Source organism: Symphodus melops (assembly GCF_947650265.1).
Source record: "Symphodus melops genome assembly, chromosome: 10".
Classification (NCBI taxonomy): domain Eukaryota; kingdom Metazoa; phylum Chordata; class Actinopteri; order Labriformes; family Labridae; genus Symphodus; species Symphodus melops.
The window spans coordinates 15041640-15061638 of NC_136700.1; the positions used below are offsets into that span (position 1 = coordinate 15041640).

Consider the following 19999-nt stretch of genomic DNA (forward strand, 5'->3'; position numbering starts at 1 on the left):
GTATGCTGTCGCTGCAATGACCTCTTTATGGTTTGTCTCCAGGATGTCGAGTAGGGACTTTTGGGCCAAACTGTAAGTCCAGATGTAGCTGCGTCAATGGTGGTCGCTGTGACTTCAGGACGGGGACCTGCTACTGCACTCCTGGGTTCATTGGAGCTAACTGCAGCTCAAGTTAGTAAAGAAACCAGCACCTGTTTGTAGAGATTAATGAGTCTGTCGTACTTCATTGTCTTGATAGTTATTAGGTATTGTTGTGGATGTGTTGGCTTTATGTGTTTCATAAGAAATTCTAACCAACAACAATTTTAGTTAACAAACAAGGCCAAAGAAATGGCATTTATTTTCATTAATCTGTGATTTTAACTTGTTTCTGTGAATGATTATTTGTTTGTTTTTTTCACTCAGGTTGCCCGAGTGGTTACTATGGAAAGGACTGTGCTAAGCTGTGCTCCTGTGGGGAGCGAGGGCAATGCCACAAAGTGACCGGGAGGTGTATCTGTGCTCCTGGTAGGATGGGACAGTCCTGCCAACAAGGTAAGACTTTATTTGTTTTGATTTATTAACACACGTGGAAATAGCAGATTTTTTTTACGAAGACAAATAAGTTAAAAGTTACATGTGTACCCTTAATGTCTGAATTAAATATGTAATTGCAATTATTTGTTCTATGTTGAAGTAATGAGACATAATCTAGGTGAAAAATAAACAAAACAAGTGAAACTACTCAGAGTAATCACATTTGGAATATTAACTTCAAGCAAGGACATTGCTATCTGACACCATTAATATTGACTGACATTTTTTAAAGCAAGGCAAAAGAAACTCAGATAATGAACAAAATGCAATTAATTCTCTAACTGTCAGTAAATTACAGATATCTCATATGATCTTTAATGGATACTTTTCCATAAAGCCTTTTCTTGAGTCATCATTGAGCCTGATTTACATGCGACGAGGACCCCCGATGAACTCTTTAGAAAAAGAACTGCAAAGTGAAAACCAAACGAGGGAGCATTTTGAAACATTTTTCTCTGTATATTGAGTAACAAATTCTCCACTTCCTCTGTGTGAGGCCTCTGATGATCACAGGGCAGTTTTCTCTGGAAAAAAAAACACAAAAAAAACAGAGGCAGAGTTGGTGATTTCTTATCTGTCCCATTATCAGTGGTTATGCTGCAATGCAAGTGGGGATTTCCACCGCTGCCTCTGTTAAATGCTCTCGTCTTTAGCCTCCTGCATGTTCTTGGACACGCCGCCTCTTAAGTTCCTCTTGTTGAATGTTTACAGAAACCTATAAGTAGCTCGTTCTCTGTGTTCCGTGTCGCTGGATTTGGCGAGGAAGCCCACAAATAAACAGGGGGAATGAGGATAGCTTGCTTATTGTTTTCTCAATCTAAATTACCCAGAGTAACATGATTATTCTTTTATATCAGTGCCAAATGAGACTACTTTGCTTTCTCTGTAATGACCCTGTTGCCTAACATGAGTGTGGTTAGCGCAATCGTGTGTATGTGTTTGTGTGTGTGGAGGAGACAGAAGGGTGAAGGACATGCAGTTTTTATGTGTCGCCTGTGAGATACAGTTTTGGTGTGACATAAAAGCCTTTTTTTTTTTTTGTGCTTATGTGGTTTCAATGTTTCTGTAGCATGTCCTAGGGGGCGCTATGGACTGCAGTGCAGACACACATGCAGCTGTCAGAACGGGGGTCTGTGTGATGCCGTGGATGGGTCCTGCCACTGTGGATTGGGCTGGACCGGACCTCGCTGTGAGACAGGTACAAATTCACAGATTAACGCAACAGGAAATAATCTGATCCAATCAATACAGTGCTCCATTCATGGGAAATCAGACAATTAAAAACAAAAACAAACAACTAAAGGGCAAAGAAAGCCCTTCAACACCCTGGCAGGAATATTCTAATGGAGTGCAGCCAACTTAATGTGACTTAGATTTACTGTGATTGGCTAGTTAAGTGCAACGTAACCCTGATTTGTTTCTTGATTCAGGGGCGACGTGAGCAAGTGGCGGGAAGAAGGCAAAATAGTTCACATTTATTTTTCCGTTGTTTAATTCTGTACATGTTTCTGGAGATTACTGATGCCAAAATATCCCGTCGGGAAGTGCCATTAAAAGTTGCTTCTTACCAAGGCAGCAGTTAAAAATCCAACTCGTAATAGCATCAGATCGATTTTATGGCACTGAATACAGTTATTCTCAGAACATTTCCACAAGACTTACAAATGTTCTAATTCCAACCAACACCATTTCCAATATGTTTGGTGTACTAAGCATTGTTTTTTTTTTTCTTTTAAATATTCTTCTAAGTACCATGCTATGCCGATTTTTGAATACACCATTGTAAAGTCAGTCGTCCCTCATCTTGAAGGTTGGGGTTCAATACTCAGCTCCTGCAGCAACATGTCAATGTGTCCTTGAGCAAGACACTCTCATTCTCCAGTGGTTTGAATCAGATTTGGAAACATCTGATTGCATGTGGCTTTTTGTGTTCAGACTGGCAAAAAAAAGAAATCTACGTATAATCTAGATGTGGCAAAACTCAAATTTGGAGATGCAATGTGAACATGGCCATACATGCTGCAATCAGATATATACTTATATTAGATACTTTATTTGGCTTGGACATCACAGATAACATTATAAAGGAACATTTTATTTGAATATTGTAATGATCAACATGAATCAAATGTCTCATACTTCCTTCTTAAAGAGGATTTACTTCAACTGATGGTTCCCCACATTGATTGTGGCTGCTTACCATCCCTTGCTATATCAGTCAGGATTTTTGCTCAGTTATGTAATTGATTCTCAGGTATTCATATATCCAGTATAGTTTTAATCAAAATGTGAAACTGTGTTTTTGTGTGTGCAGCCTGTTCATCTGGAAGATACGGGCCTGACTGTGCACACAACTGCTCCTGCCTTAACAACGGGACCTGCGACCGGTTTACTGGCGCCTGCAGCTGTACGGCTGGATACTATGGCCACTCCTGTCAACACAGTATGCAAACACTCGTTTATAATACAAAACCAAACTTGACGAAAAGGCTACCGCTGTGAAACTTCTGTAAAAGCCGTAGATATGGCATACGTATGTGAAGATGGGTGACCTCTTTACAATTTGATTTCTCATCATGTTCTGAAACACTATACCATAGATTCATCGTTTCTTGTGTCCTCTCATAGGTTGCCCCTCTGGCTTCTTCGGAGTAAACTGTGTCCACACGTGTGATTGCAAAATGGGGCAGGCATGTGACCATGAGACAGGCCAATGTGTGTGTCCACCAGGCTACCATGGGCCACAATGCCAAACACGTGAGTTTATTTGAATACCTCAGGGAATGATGTGTGGAAGATAAAAAAAAAAAATGCATCAAAGACAGACAGACAGACAGACAGACAGACAGACAGACAGACAGACAGACAGACAGACAGACAGGGCGAGCAGGTAGGAGGGCAGGAAAGCAGGCTGGTTACTTTATGAGAGACAGGTGTTTCCTGACTGCTTAATGCGTTCCCGTTACATCCTCGTGCCCTCCTACCTGCTCGCGGGGCTCTCAGTCGCAGTGTGAGGGCCTAAATGGCCACTTCAGTCCCAGCAGGAGATGCGAGTGAGCAGTAGAGCAGCTGTATGGCAGCCGCAGGCTCCACAGACACACCGGGCTTTAAGTGTATGTGTCTGGGTTAAAAAAGTGTGTATGCAGATATTCATGAAAACATGGGCTTGTGCATTTGATCTGTGCTCCTAACTACAGTATATAGACTTGCACTTTGTGTGTTGGTGTACAATGTTGTACGTAATGCTGACAGTAGTCACATGTCGTCAGGCAAACAGCAACATGACAAAATCCTGATGGTACTTCACAGGAAGGCAAACTAAAGCACACTTGTTCCTATTGTGACCTGGAGTTGTTAACAACATCTCTGTTGCTGTTATTCTCTGATACTTCATCGTTTTTAAATCGTTGTCTGGTGAGTTGTCTTCCATCTGCCTGAACACACGTCGACTCAGTATTAATGTTATGTTCTGGTCAACGTTGAGAATTTTATATAAAGAAAAAAGGTTGTAGAGCTGTGACATGCTAACGTGTAAGATAAACTTATGGGTTTGTTAACATAGACTTTATATCACTAGCAAATTCCATTCTTGCTGTTTATAAGAATAAAGGTTAGTCTTGTGATAAAGACAATGAAAATACATCAAAGTCATACATATACAGGTACAGTGGTAATAAAAGCTTACGTGTGTGTGTGTGTGTATCTGTGGGGTTTTTTTTTTATAGAGTGTGTTGCTGGGAGGTTTGGATTGGGCTGTGGACAGTCATGTGACTGTGCTGGTGAGGCCCCATGTGACCCAACATCAGGACAGTGCCTCTGTCCTCCAGGAAGGACGGGACAGAGATGTGAAAAAGGTAGAGGTCATATTTAGGAAACCAAACTTCATCAGAAGCTTGAAAAAGGAATTTAAAATTAGATGTTTAAATTCAGCAAACCCTCCCTTCCATCCACGCAAGTCTGCCCGACAGAAGTGCTTTTCTTGTTCTGATCCCTCCCTCCCTTCCGTTCTGTCTCCTCTCTCTCTCTCTCTCAGACTGCGGGGGAGACCGGTTTGGTCCTGACTGCTCCCTGCCGTGCCACTGCTCCCTCAGCGCTCGATGTGACGGGCTGAGCGGGCGATGTCTGTGCTCCCTCAGCTGGCTGGGTCCCACCTGCAGTGAAGGTAAACCTACGCTTTCATAGACACACACACACCCCTTCTCTCTAGGGTTGCCAGGCTAACGCAGCCAGACACACGTACACTTAAACACACACACAAGGTCACAGGCTGTAAAGCTGGAGCAGCTTTGTTGAAATACTGTGTCATGAAGTGAGCAAGGCTGAGCCCCATCACTCCGTGTGTCACCCTGTCTCCCTCAATAGCTGCTCCTGTCTCCTGACAGTTATTTTAATCTACACCCAGCATGACGTTGGCCTCCAAGCTGTCTTCGTTTTACCTCCTCAAAGCCGAGCGCATGAGTCCACGTACCAGTTACTTCTCTTCCAAAAAAACGTGGAACATTTGCTTTTGATTTTCAAATAGTGCTGATGTCCTTTTGCTTTTTCCTCCTTCTCCTTTTCAGCAGTTTTGCACAAAACAGCAGGCTCGCTGAACTCCTCTGTGTACCAGAGAAGGAGAAGGGCAGGCAGCAAAACCACATAACCCAAGCAGAGGTACAAACTCCTGACTGGACGTTTAAACTCCGGGGTTTGGCTTTGTGCTTTAAACTGATCATCTTGGGAAAGGTGATGTTTGCCATGTGATGGGTTTTTTTTTTTTTTTTTTTTGTGAAAGTGGAGCTTAGCTGTCAAAAACTCCATCACTGAGCCTGGAGCTCAAGATTTTTACCCAGGACATGGACCTGAAAGTTAAGGGTGTCTCAAAGGACAAGAAACCCCGACATCTCCTGGGAAACATAGACTTTATCAACGTTGCAAATCGGAGGAGGGGATTGTCACTCCAGTTTGATGTTTAAAAAGTGTGTAGTTTTCTTTCTTAGAGGCATTTTGGCTTCTAAAAAATCTGAGACCTTCTTGTCATTGAAGAGCCTTTACAATTCATATGTGTGCCCTTTAAATACTTAGCACAATAGAATAGCAAGCTTTGCTCTGATGGGAATTCAATTCAATTTAATGGCTGACTCGTTTACTAAAAAACAAAAACAACCAAATCCAGAGCAAACGGTAAAGGAATGAGAGCAACACAGCCATTGTACCTTCAAAAATGACATATACTGGATGTATATATGTTTTAACTTCTGTGTGACTATTGGCTGAGAAAATTCAAAAAAGCTTTAAAAGGTTGAACATTGGCATCGTGTTAATTATACATCAGGTCAGAATTGGTACTCAAACATTACAGAACACAGTATCACACCAGTTTGCATCTCCCTCTGTCTCACTTCACAAGCCCAACACAGTTTTAGACAGATGGCTGTTCAACATGAGTCTGGTTCTGTTCAAGGTTTATGCCTCTTGAAAAGGTTTCAAGCACATTTGGCTACTCTCTAACCTGGCCATGTTAGCCGACATGTAAAACATTTGATTCATTAGAACTAAATTAAATCTTAAGTTCTGCACACCATCCAAAATTAAAACAGTTTTATGGCATGTCAACAAGAACATACCGTTATTATCAAGTGAGTTTAACTGAAGATCGAAGATAGCAGTGTTCAAAGTAGTTCAAAGTTTTTATAACGTCATATTGAATCAAACTTAATCAAATGAGTGAATTATTTTTCCTTTACATGTCAAATCCACTATCCTGTTTTTCCCCCTTGATTAGAACGTGTTGGTAAAAGTTTTCGCTCTGACTTCACATATTTCACTGGTTGCCTTTATCAAAATTTAAAAAAAAAAAAAACATAATTAAAGTGCAGTTTTTACAGCTATGGGACCCTTTCGTGAGAATGGACTCACTTTGAGTTTATATTGTCAGCACACCTGTCCATACAAATATTGGTGAAGGCTTGCTGTCCATAAATTCTTGTGTGGTTGGTTCTGTATTTGACATGATGACTTCACCATAAACTGCCTTTCACACTCTCTCCTTATTGACATTGATCACGGGTGTGCTGGTTGTGAAATACAGTTGGAGGAACGTGCGTGCGTTGCACTTCTTGTTAACTGAGTCAGCAGCCGATGCTGAGACTTGAAGCGTTATGGAAAATGATACAATTGATGGGTTTGGGAAAGTGGGATGCGTAGGCTGACCCCAGATATCTGAAAGTTATCCCAGAGAGATAACCACTAAAATGGGAAGCGATTAATTGGAGGGGACAGAAAAAAAAAAATGTACTAGCCAAACAACAAGGCTCTTTTTCTTTTTTAAATAAAACCAAGACTAGGAATCAAGCAGCACTGCCGAGCTGCTGAAGAGAAACTAGTTTAAAGGAGAGACCCCAGAAACAAACTCCCAGCACCAACACACTACACTACATCAGCTGGGAACTTTAAGCAGAGGACAGTGAAGTGGTGCTTAAGCAAAAATCACACACTTCTAAAGGACACGCAACACACAGAGAGAACCTCTCACTATCTCTGAAGGTGAGACAATGAGCCAACACTGAGCGCTGCAACTCAAGGGCAGATATAACCTTAACACACCTGAACCAAATCAGGGCCAATCAGTCACACACACACACCTGACACTGCTCTGAGATGATTACCTCCCCACACTCAGCTTACCAATTAGCTCAATGTGCATTTGGTTTTACAAAGGTTTTAGTTGTTTTCTTTGTATTTGTATCATATCTCAGGTCAGGTGAAATCTTTACAAGCTGTAACCTACTGTTCTTATATCCTGGCATATGTCAGTGGTGCTATACGGTCACAGTATATATGTATAAAATTGTAAAAGCCAATTTTCTTTCTTTATAATTTTTGGTTGCAAATAAAGTGTAGGAGCTATGAAAAAAAACCAACTGGAAATGTTTGCTTTGAATTGTTTGCTTTGAATGGAGTACAACATGGTGTGATGGGAGGGGAAGGCAGTAAGGTGGTGGAAAAAAGAAAAGGAAGGAAAAGAAGGGGAGAGAGGTTTCAGCTGTCACTGAGACCTATGGGCTCCTGTGTGTGGATATGTCACTGAGCTGGGCTACAACCAGACGTCCCTCATCAGCCTGAGGGGGTCAAGCATTAAGATCATGGTGTAAGGTGTGTCTGTGTGTGTGTGTGTGTGTGTGGTTCCAGTCTCCCAAAAGCATTTTTCAAGTGCGTTGGAGCATTTTCTCCTCTATCGGCCAAAGGCGGCTCTGGTCTGGCAGAGGCAGGCAGGTGCCTGGACTGAACGTGCACCCCCCACATCTAGCATCCCTGGGGTGAGTGATGGGTGAACAGTCTCAGCAGCAGAGGACGGAGCCCCCTCCCACACCCACTCTCCGGTGTGGCTGATGGATGGGGGGCCGCTCCCGCTCGCCCTGTGTTGTGACAAGCAGCAGATGTTCTCCAATAATGTTTATCGGCCAGGCCTTCATCTTCGGATGACACACACCTGTTTCCAGTCAAACAGGCCCAGAGAGGCCATCCATCCATGGAGCTCTGGGTGGCCACTGTGATCGCTGCATCAGCCCCTCATACGTACAAACGTTGGGTGCCACAGCAGACAAGGGTGCTACAAATGAAGAACTTGCAAGCCAAAACTGAAAAGGTTTGTATGTAGACATCTTACAGGGAAAGGAGCTGATTCAGCCAACATTTGTTTGACAAGCTCTGTACTTTGGGAGCCACTTAAGTCTCATTATAAGTGTAAAAACAAAGATAGTCTTTGTGCGTAAACGGTTCTGCATGGGGAAAAAATGGTCTAGTTTATGCATGTAGGCTTATCAGGATTAAACTGGAGCGAAAAGGGTGCAGGAAACTGTCAATGAAATAGCCCGTAAAAAGTAAGATCTTATCATGGGTACTTTTTCGCCCGAATTAAGCATATGCCACTTTTTGCAAAACAGATTCTATCACCCTACCCTGCCATAGCTTCACGTACCAGAGATAATTTCTGCCCCTCTGCATTGAACCACAACTCCCAGAAGGCCCACTGTTTGGAACTCCAGCTGACGAAGCTGTCGGATCAGATAAAAAAAAGACTGAGAGTTGGGAATCATTTCAACACGTCTTGCACCATTTGTTCGGTTGTTGCTTGGAAAAATAAACATGAAAGCTGCAAAAAAAAAAAAGATGGGTATCAAGGAACTCTCCCACACTTTGGATGTGAAGTCATCTTCAGTTTGATGTGTCAGCATGACATGATGTCACAGCTTGTATAAGTATGTACAATTACTTTTTTTTTTTTTTAATTATCCAATAGGTACACCTTCTAAAGTCAAACTTTATTTAGTTAGGTGCAGTTTGGAATATTCTCCACTGGATGGCGCTCAATGTGAAAAAATAATGATCCAATGGCCTAATGTAAAATGTAATTAACATAATAAAGTAATTCAGATTGCCTGACAGTGAGTCATGTTTTTATTTTATTGCACCAGCAGTACAAAACCCCAGTCTTCTTCTTGATGAGCTTCTTTCTAATCTTCTCCATGAGCAAAGAATGAGATGATTTGAGCAGCGGGCTCCAAGTAATTCTGCCACCACGCCTGTCCTGATTACGCTCGTCATATTAAAACCATGTGCATGACCGCTCCACTCTGTCCCGCTCTGTTCCTGAGACTGTTTTGAGTGTCCATCAATAACACTAATGACCCGCTGCTTCCAGGGGGAACAACAAACAGTGTAATGATGAAACCACAACTTTAAGATCTGCTGCTCTCTAACAGGGATAGAAAGGAGATGAGCAGAGAAGAAGAAGGCACAGTGCTTCACTCACTCACACACACACACACACACACACACACACACACACACACACACACACACACTGAAGTGAATAAGAGTGCTACCAAGACTGTAAACATAACCAAAACTTGATGTGATGATTCGTGGAGTCCCCCCCCCCTCTCCCCCCCACACACACACACACTTTCCACTTATGCCAAGTGTTACCCAGTACTACATTATACAACACCCTCCCACTAATCTCCTCACCTCTCCTCATGGGCTACACTCCCTCACCCATCCTTTCCTCTCTGAATGTTTCCCCTGGCATCTGAGTCAGCATGGGTGCCAAGTCAATCATTGTGAGAGCTGCCAGCTGTGATGGCCGTCTCTCGTCCTTTGGGGGTGTGATGTATGTTCCAGTGAGGGGAGCGAGGCCGTTACATGCCACACAGGGTTGGCAAAGCAGAGGAAAAGGAGGTGAGGGTGAGGAAAGGAAAGACGGAGGGGAGGAAAGAAAAAGTGGACAGTGGCGGAACAGGAGCCATAATGAGGTCTGATGGATTCTGAGGCTGTGCCAGCTGCCCCATTAGCTGAGTGGCTCCGGGCCCCTGTGAGCGGTGCCCACTGTGTGCCCACCCGTCCACACCCACACAAACACACACATTTCACATTTACCTAGAACTGATTGCACTGACTAATGCACTCTCTTCTGTCCGACTTCCTCAGCTCTTTAAACACACACACACACACACACACACACACGCACACCCAGGGCCTTGCCAGCCACACTTCAATCCACACTGAGCCCTTTATGAAAAGCTCTGGGTTAATGATGGCAATAACTCGTCCCAGCGTGTTGATTAAGTGTGAGAGGATACATGGGTGACACTGGCATCTGCTAATCAACGCTGATCAAACCAGCACACACACATCAGTTAAATGTGCATCTGCCAAACTCACTTATGCGCTCTCCTTGCATACAAAGGCTTCACATACACTACTGTCTATTCATGATATTTTGGTGTTTTTTCAAGAGGCTGTGCCTTTGGACTTTTCGGTAGGTGATGCAATTACAAGGCAATTTGAACTGCAGCGTAGGCGGGGCCAAAGAGGGGCGGTGGCAGAATCCTCCTGCTAAGCGAGTTCCCAGATGTAGTCAAGGTGTAATTCTTGTTTGTTAAAAGCTTGTTGAATTGTTCTTTCTACATTGTTTTAATTGTGCCCGGGTACATGACAGGAAAGACTTTTTTTTCCACGTGATTTTCTCGCTCTTATTTGGCTCCCACTTATAACGTCAATATTTTGCAGCACAGACATTAGACATGGTCTTGCACAAATAGAAACCAAAAGGGCTATAGCAAAAATATATATCATATAGCATAGGAACCTGTATGCTAATAAATTCAGCACATCAAGGTACAGTTGGAGATGCCATAGCTACAAAAATCTAAAACACTTACTTTACCAATTGGACCAACTTGGAGTAAAGTGATGGTTTTGAATGACCTCTGACATGTTCTCGCCGCCATTTTGGTTCAAAAGTGTCCATAATAGCACAGGTGGCAAAATTCATACTCAGGACCATTATCACTTCCACTCCATTATGTTCCAGGCCAACACCATCACTGCAGCTGACCTCATCAAAGCTGGACGACCTGTTCTGACCTCATCAACACTTCATGACCTCTGGTGACCTCATCAAAGCTGGACGCCCCACGGAGCCCTGAGGGTTGACGACAGGCCCTAAGAAAACACCCCATCCATTAGGGTGCCAGGAGCACTGTAAATGTGGAGTGTCAGCGCCAGCCATCTTCACTGTCATGCCCAATTCTCCAACCCCCCACCCGAGCTGGTTGGCGGACAATGGAGCCGCTGAACCTCCAACCCTCGCAGCCACAATGTCCGCCCACGTCGGCTGGCAGCACTGACAGAGGGGGGTGCCGGATGGGGAGGCCTGCTGCAGGATGGGACGCTTATTGAGCGTTTGAGCGATGAGCCAAGTCATCACATCTACCAAACTCATCCATCATGCCCCACAAACGGACACAAATAAAGAGGACACATTCCTGCCTCTGCTCCCACTACCACATTCAGGCCCTCTCCAGCCCTTTCTCTCCTTCTTCCCTCTCTCTATGCGAGCCAAAGCCTGGAGAAAAAAGAGGACCAGAGTTCAGACTTTCCCTCGCTCTTGGAGGCCATGGGAGCGCCAGAAGAAAGCGCCAGGTGGTTTTCTGACTCACGTCTCATAGTGCAAATCCCTGTCCGGGCCAAGATGATGGGCAGCCAGAGGGACTGTGTGGAGAGGGAGTGGTGTTGGAAAATGTGTTTAAGTATTAAAAAAAAGAGAGGAAGATAGACATGTCATCCATATTGTAATCCTTTATTTCATAGTTGTTCCTCCCACAGTATTGAATTGAAATGCATAACAGTTACATTGTAGAAAGCATTAAAACAAAGTACCTCAACTTGCTGATTACTTTTTAAAATCGATTATAAACAAAACAACGACAAAAACAAACAGAAATTCTGGTCCCTCAAAATGGGAGAATAAATGAAAGTAATCTGTTATTTATCATAAGTTTGGCACAAGAGATTAACATGAACCCAACGTCACACAAGCTTGCAGATAACCGTAGAAAATGTCAGATACAGATCTTACCAGACCAATCATGCGTTTATGAAGAAATTATACCTGGATTTTTTTTATTACTCATTCTTTATATTGTTTTTCATTTTTTACAATTGAATCGTTAAATTGTCATAGAAAAAAAAAAAAAAAAACTACATCATATCTATTCATCGACCGGTTTCATTAGAAGAATAAGGAGTGAAGTGTATATTTAATACTATCCGGCACTCAAATGCAATCTACAAACCCCATGGAACTCTGGGATAGGCCCGGTGAGGAATCTCCCCTTCACCTGGGCTAAGAGCAGTGCTATTCAGTAAACAAACTACAGTTTGCCAAGAAATAAATACAGTTCTCAACATACAACAGCAAATAACAACAACAACACCAACAAAAAAAATGGAAACAAAATCATGATTGTCTAAAAATGAAAGACACACAAGCATGGAGAAGCTAACGACTAGCATTCAGGCTAATTAGTGGTATTGTTGGCTGACGTGACTAGGATGGATTTGAGGGCCTTGAAAAAAAAAAGACATGTCCTTTACAGAACAACAATTTACTTCAGCACTGACTACTTATCTCAGTAAAAAACAAACATACAAAAAAGAAACATTGTGTTTTCTTCTCTTCCACTAAAAAGACAATCTATTTATATCCTTTCACAGATAGAGCAGGCGGGCAGGATGGAGTGCAGACGAGAACAGTTGGTCGACACTTGTGTACAGTGCTATGATTGTGCAGACACACGCAGCCATGAAAACACATATGGGAAACTGGCCGGATTTCAGTTCAACAATTACTTTTTTTTTTTTTTTTAACTTGTTCTTCAATGACTTTAGTTACATTAAAGCGCTGCAAACGCTGTCCTTACATGAAGTATTTCCATTTGCACTGAGGTTACTAACCCCTCCCTTCATTTTAATCATCAAGTACATATATTTATGAGATACTCCTGTGGATCTCGAGGGGTTACAGGGAATTGGACAGAATTTAGTCAGATGAGTCAGGCTTCTTATGCACACAAGTGAAACATCCTGGGCTGAAAAGCAACCAAAATCACCTTTTCAGCATAGAGTGTTCTCCTTATTTTGTATGTGCTCGATAGCAATGACACATCAGCACATATCTTCTTCCATGTCCACCAGCTGCCTTGCTGTGCAAAACATAGAAATTCAGCAGAATAAATACAGCTATTATTACTTTAGCATTATTATTTTCACCACATCCTCATCATTGTTATCACCAGGATGGAGTTATTTCAGAAATTTAAATTTTTTTAAGGTCTCAGAGGGACGTATTGTTCTCTATCTGATGTTTTTTTTTTTTTTTTTTTTTTGAGGTTTGGGCTGTGTGGGCTCTGCAGGAACAGGGAGCCTGCTCTGTGAGTAAGGCGGTCTGCTCAGCAGTCAGATGGGCCGTGGTTCTGCTCAGCAGTCACTCTGTGGACGATCAGGGGCCACTGCACATAGACCCCTTAATGGGCTCCCAGTGCTATAGGTCAGGTTGTGGGGGGTTGTAAGGTGAAAGGGAAAGCGCTTGAGGGGTGACATCATACATGGCTGAGGGACTGGATGGCACTTGATTCAGCAGCAGCCCGGGCCAGATTGTGCCACATGGTGGCCGGGTTGTGGGTGGCCGGGTGGAGGGAGTCCTTTTCAGCCAGAGACAGCATCATGGCATACGCCTGAGGGAGAAGGAGATGGATGATAGTGAACTAGCTGTTTTTGTACAGAAGGTAAACAGCAGTACAGATATATGTACTCTTATCGTCTGTCCTACCTGAGACTTGGATTTTCTAAACAGTGGCTGTTTTACTGCTTCAGTCAGAGATGGGGAGCCGAAGGAGCCATCGTCCTCATCTGCATCCGCGTCCCCGTCGCTGAGCTCACACTCCTCCAGCTTGCGCATGTCTGAAAAGTGACGAATATGATCCAAGGCTGAGTAGCCAATCGGCTCCTCCTCATCGTTGTACCTGTCGGCGAAACAGAGAGTCGAAATAAATATATTTCAGGATACCTTAACAGCACATCAAACAAACAGAGTGAACGATATGTTTAAACAATATGGGCCTGTAGGGTAAATACCTCTTAGGAGAGGTTTTGCAGTTGAGGTTTATGTCGTTGGGTTCGCTGAAGTCCATTTCATCTTGTATGATGTCATTGCTGCTCGGATGGACCTCGCCTTCCTGTTTCCCTGGGGTGTGGCTCATCTCCTCTCCTTCTTCTTCATCCGCACCGAGGTCCTCCACTTCCTCGTCTTCCAGGTCACGTGACCCTTGGCTGACCATCAGCGGCTTCTCTTCCTCAAACAGGCCACCGTTTAACCTGCAGGCCAGGAGTAACGATTACTTCACACAGCTTGATATCAATGACTTTAACTTTTTGCACATTTTGCCAACACATGTTTTTGTTGTTTTTCTTAGCATCCTACACATTTTGCCTTAATTAAAACAACCCGGAGTTTTGGGAATAAAGAACAAGAGCGAGATGGATCTGAGGCAGGACACGCCAGCCGGGACGAAGAGAGCCGGAATCTCGTTTGTCATCAAGCGTTCGGGGCCCCTTTGGGCACGGCAGCACTGAGCTGATCATTGCAGCACTTAACTGGAGTGCTTTGCCTCTCTCCTTGTTTATTTTCACTTCTATCTTGTATTCATCTAATAGGCAAAATATTTAGCTGACAGCCCCATTTGGTGGGAGAGTTATGAGAGCATTGCCAACCAGCCTGTTCGTTTATCCCTTCGGAGGGAGAGAGGGCGAGCTATCCAAACTGCCTGAGTCTTAATCTGTCCCTCTGTCTCAGCACCACAGGAAACCGCTATTTGGTAAATCATCTGGAACAACATTAGGACTGATTCACTAATTACACTCTGGGACATCTTTCGTCAGCTCCAAAAAATTCCACTTCTCGCACAAAGGATTCAGACAGAGAACTCCGAACAGAGAGTACTAAAAAGAAGAAGATTGAACATAAAACACGTCAAGCATATCAGCACATAATCCATCAGCACGCGTTGGATCTTAAACGAAGCTTTTGAGTGAGCTGTGACCAAAGTAGACAGGACAGGTTGGAATTACTGCACATTCAATTGTAGCTAACACACAATACAGACATCATCTCTCTTCTATCAGCAGCTCATGATATTAAGTTTTCGTCAAAGCTCCCGCTGGGACTACGAGTTGGAGGCTGATGTGGTGGTATTTCTGCCGTGCCGAGAAGAGAAGAAGGAACTCGCTCCCAAAAAAGCGAGCGAGAGCTCTGTGATTAAGAAAACAGATTCGCTAATTACGCTTTCAAACGTGGTAATTTGCAGAGGATAAAGTATCTATCAGAAGTAGTCAGGAGCACAGTACTTTGAAAGGAAACACGGGCCGACCCTTTGACCCCACCCCCTCTACCCTCTTCCTGTAGGCAGACATGTTGGTTCCAGATGTGCCGAGCTTACTCCCGCACTCCCCTCCCCTCCTGCTTCCCTCTTCCCCGTACTTCTGACGCTCGACCGCCGGGTCCTGCTCTCACAGGCCTTCTGCACAATCACACACCAGTCTGCAGATCTCAATCTAGACCTACAATCTGCCCCGTGATCGCACCAACGTGAGGCACGTGAAAACAAACTCAGAGACCTGAGCAGACCTCTCGACTGCTATCCGACCTGATCACAGCGTCAAGAATTTATTTGCATAATGCTCAGACGTAGTTGCATGCACACAGATATCTGTTTGTACGTGAGCCCAAAAGGAAACGGATAAAACGGGCTCCTGCTCATTTACAGAACCTGCAATTATCTTCAATGTCATCACAGATAATTGCTCTGTCCCCCAGACCTCTGAACATGATGTGATAATTACCCAGGCTGGCTGGGTGGTTTAAGAATGCAGGTTTTAAAGGGCTGTAAGCAGCTGACCCATTATTTATACTTAATCAAGCATTTGTATGTCCAATAATCTTAATGTTGACACAGTTACTGCAAGAGTTCAACACACAGGCATGTAGGTAGGGTAGCAGGTAAAGCCAGGAGGCTCTGGCTATTTCCCGCTGTAGAGACATGATGTGATTAGGGAAACAGACCTTCTGACATTAACACATAAAACTGCTCTCACCCTTCCTCCGAGGGGTCCGGGGATGTCTGGTTCTGGCCTGCATTGCTGATGAAGTTTCTTATTTCATTGAAATAAGAGTCTTCTTTGTCATCCAAAATGGCGCTGCCGCTGTCCAGTTCAGACTGTGGGGACGACATTGCTGTGCCTACAATGAGAGAAAAAAATAATAATGCTTTGATTTTTTTTTTTCATCATTAACAATAATACAAATACACGTTTATTGTCAACAAAATGTCTTTTTAAAAAAAACTTCTAAATGAAAGCTTTAAAATGCATTTTTAAGGAACATTTGTAATCTGTGCTAGATGTTGAACGAGATGCTGTCAGAGGAGAGCTGAGTCGATTAGGACAAAGATGGATTTTGCGTCATGTTAATGCGCATGTCAAAGAAATGTTCCCATGACATTTGTGGTGCGTTCGGAAATCCTGAGATCTTGATTGTCAGAGGAATGAAAGGCGCGAGTTTGAATAATGCCCGGCAGTGCAGAATGCATTTGAAAGACAAAGTGTCTCACTATGGGGAAAAGAAATGCCTTTTCTGCTTAACAAGATTTAGATGATCGTAGTTGTGTTGCCTCCTGTGGAATAAATCATGCGTGTATCACTGCACCATCATATGCACTGCTAATCTCAGTATACAACTGCACATACACACAGACCATAGAGCTGTAACTACACTTAATTACACTCTCTTTACATTTATAATGTACATTTCTATAAGTTATATGTAGTCATCTGTATATATTAAAAGAGTAAAGGATTATTTTTAACTTTTCAGTGAAAAACAAACTGCTTCTATAAATATACACATTGTGATGTCACAGTCCTACACAGCTCTGTTACGTCAATATCACATTCGTGTTATTCATTATTTGTATTTTAGCTTAAGCAATGTTAACGTATGCTTCCCGTAACAATAGAGCCCTTTGAATTGAAGTGATAAATTGACTGATTCAGCAAAGCCAAACCCTGATAGATAATTGAGTTGAGCATTAGACAGAGTAAACATTACGTCTGATTAAGTGAAAATATCCTCAGAGGACTGTTACTTTTTGCCGCTGATTCAGAGCGATGCAACCTGTCAAACCCACAAACTGTGCTGCTGATGAAAGCAGCTACTTTAATTTTTATTTTATTTTTTTTGCCATGGCGGAGGAAGATGACAGATTTATGCAATTTAATTTTTTTTTAGCGTCTATAAGTGTTTCCAATCATGAGTAATGTTTATCTCAAATCAGCAAAGTAGCTCTCAATCTCTCCTCGTAAAAGTGGGGAGAAGAGGCTTGAAACAGCAAAGAACAGGCCAAAGGTTTTGCTTGTTAATAATCTTACATGTCCAAGATCTCTCACCTGACAGGTTGCCATTCTCGTGTTTCTTGAGGTGCCGGTCAAGGTTGGTCTGCTGACCAAAGCAACGATCACACAGGTGGCACTTGAAGGGCTTTTCTTTGTTGTGAATGTTGCGAATGTGACGTTGCAGGTTGGAGGAGATGCTGAAGGAGCGGTCGCAGTATTTACACCTGCAGGGAAAGTAGAGGCCTCTCACTTAGACAACCGTTTACTGACAAAACAGCAAAATGCACTTTTAAAAACCAAGTACTAAGTACCACAGTGCGAAATGAATGCTTTGTTCTATGGGAAACATAATGAGATACATAATGTAGGACACACACATACACACACACACTCGAAATCCCAGCAGTCCCACAGTCCCAGACATGATGGAGGAGCTTGTTTAAGGTGAAACAGCTCTGCCTCTTATCTCCAGCCAGCGCAATAAAATTGCATTCTTCTGTCAGAAAATAAGCACGCAACAGATTTGGTTCGAGCCCTGCAAAATACGAGCCTCTTGCCAAGTTTCTCCATGCAAAATTATACGAGAAGATTACATCTTTTCTTCTGCTGGAATTAGCTCGCTCGATTGGCTGTCCCTCAGGAAACCCCCGGTTATCTCCACAAAAAAATTACAATAAACAGCGGTGATCTTTAATGGCATGCCAGCGTGTGGAGTGCGGGCTATCAGGCTGGGGCAGTCGAGGCCTGCGTCTGTCTCTCTCTCTCTCCCCTGTGGTCAGCAGGCCTCCTGCAAGCTTTGGGGCAACATTCCACTACCTTAGTAACTACAAAGCAGAGCAGTGCTAGCCAGGGCGTACTCATTATCCGAATGTTGTAAATGCGCAAGATTCAATTTTACTTGGGTACTGAACTGCTGCTATATTGTTACCTTTACCTCAGCAGCACCTGGAGAGCCCTGCAGTGTTGAGGTAAGTCAGGGAGACTTTTACAACAAATGTTCCCATGAAACAAAATGCTATGAAACTTTTTGCATACTTCTTTTTTTTTTTTTTTTTGCTGACATTATTAGACTCCAATTCCGAAAATAAGACCTTAATCTTGTGATAACGTTTTGTTAACTTGGCAAGAAAGCATTGCTTGATGCGGCAAGTGGCCAGTAGGCCTTTAAATCACTCGGAGTCTGGCCCTGTACGCATCACAAGAGAAATGACCACAGCTGCCGGGCCTGGACATCTGCTCGCGGTCCTCATCACCCCAATTTTTCACCAAACTTCCTCCCTTCCCCTTTGCTCTGCTCTCTCTCCCCCCCCTCCCCCTTTTTTTCCTGTCATCCTGGCAACAGATACCATTTCTCACCAGGCTAATTATTTAGCAGTAGGCTAATCACTGTTTTTTTTTCTGCATTAGAAAACACATGTTAACTCAAGTTCTCTGTAGATGAGAATTTTCTTGGAAAAACATCCATGTGCTGGGAACAAACAAGCTCTCCCCTCTCTGTCTGTCTGAGAATGAACTGTGTGAAAGCATGTCTGCGGCTTTCGCTGATACTTGTGGGGATATCAACACATCAGCGAAAGTTCATTTAAGCACATCTTCTTCCTTACTTGCTAACTTTGTAGTATCCACACACAAACCTCCTCTAGAAGTGACATTTTTAAATGGGAGAAATATTCTTACCTGTAGGGCTGCTCTCCTGTGTGAGTCCTGAGGTGGCGTGTCAGGTTAGCGGAGCGAGGGAATATTTTTCCACAATATCTATATGGGATAAAAAAGCATTTTAAACGTTGGTGTTCCTCCATCTACTAGTTATTTAAAAAGCTTCAGTGTTCTAATGTGCAGACTACTGAAGAAAGACAAGTTGTGCAAAAGTCATCCTTAGTGTGTTTAAGGTTTAAAAAAAAAGGGAATGAAAAACATGTAAAAGACTCGACTCTCTAAAAGGAAAATAATGCCATCAAAGCATGCGACCAACATGGAAGTTAAAGATGGAAAAAAGACATGCAGGAAATATTTCCATAGTTACAGTACCTGCATGTGTAGCGCTCCTTGCCCTTGCGTAGCAACGTCTCTGGAAGTGCAGACGGTGGGGCTCTGAAGTCAAACATGGAGGGAACGGAACGCAGCAGGTCACCAGAGTCCGGCTTCAAGGACCCAAACGTCTCCAGCTTCTCTGCCATGTTTTCTATGGCTGACATCTGAGGAGACAGACAAGAGGATGGACGGAGAAAGAGGGTTACATCTAAGCAAAACACACAGAATAAAAAATGTTTCCTTACAATTTTCCTTACAAGCTGCAATTTTCTTATTCTCACAGGTTCTAGATGGTCTCACAATTGTGTTGCAGTGTGGCTGGATGCTTTTGTTTTTTGATTGAAAAAATACTGCAATTTACTGCACTAAATCCACTGATAATTAAGACAAATATACTGTAGCAGTAGGTGCTAATGCATCTATACATTATAAGGTACAAACATTTTCACATTATGCTTTGGATGCCCTCTCAAAAAGATTGTCTTTCTCCATGATTGACTGTTAATTACCTGTACTGAGTATATAAAACACGCTTTCGAGAAGGTTTGGGTTGTTTATAGGCATCTTGGCAGCAGGTGAAATGAAGTCAAACATGTATGGAGGGAATTCTTTTTATGAT

At 43.0% G+C, this 19999-nt stretch overlaps 2 protein-coding genes across 12 annotated transcripts in view; one reads left to right on the forward strand and one right to left on the reverse strand.

Moving 5' to 3' along the window:
* Nucleotides 1-5936, forward strand: part of egfem1 (EGF-like and EMI domain containing 1) — a 54227-nt gene extending 48291 nt beyond the window's left edge. The window contains exons 29-36 of the mRNA XM_079353620.1: nucleotides 43-171; nucleotides 406-534; nucleotides 1646-1774; nucleotides 2891-3019; nucleotides 3205-3333; nucleotides 4302-4430; nucleotides 4610-4738; nucleotides 5139-5936. Of these exons, the coding sequence (XP_079209746.1) occupies nucleotides 43-171; nucleotides 406-534; nucleotides 1646-1774; nucleotides 2891-3019; nucleotides 3205-3333; nucleotides 4302-4430; nucleotides 4610-4738; nucleotides 5139-5218 (983 nt within the window). The 3' untranslated portion in view covers nucleotides 5219-5936. The remainder of the gene's footprint in view (nucleotides 1-42; nucleotides 172-405; nucleotides 535-1645; nucleotides 1775-2890; nucleotides 3020-3204; nucleotides 3334-4301; nucleotides 4431-4609; nucleotides 4739-5138) is intronic.
* Nucleotides 5937-11685: 5749 nt separating this feature from the next.
* Nucleotides 11686-19999, reverse strand: part of mecom (MDS1 and EVI1 complex locus) — a 128799-nt gene continuing 120485 nt past the window's right edge. For all 11 annotated transcript variants that reach the window (XM_079353515.1, XM_079353523.1, XM_079353520.1 and 8 more), the window contains 7 exons: nucleotides 19378-19544; nucleotides 19027-19104; nucleotides 17404-17573; nucleotides 16054-16198; nucleotides 14038-14277; nucleotides 13733-13925; nucleotides 11686-13637 (listed from right to left, as the gene is read on the reverse strand). In XM_079353515.1, coding sequence (XP_079209641.1) covers nucleotides 13503-13637; nucleotides 13733-13925; nucleotides 14038-14277; nucleotides 16054-16198; nucleotides 17404-17573; nucleotides 19027-19104; nucleotides 19378-19544 — 1128 coding nt within the window. In that variant the 3' untranslated portion in view covers nucleotides 11686-13502. The remainder of the gene's footprint in view (nucleotides 13638-13732; nucleotides 13926-14037; nucleotides 14278-16053; nucleotides 16199-17403; nucleotides 17574-19026; nucleotides 19105-19377; nucleotides 19545-19999) is intronic.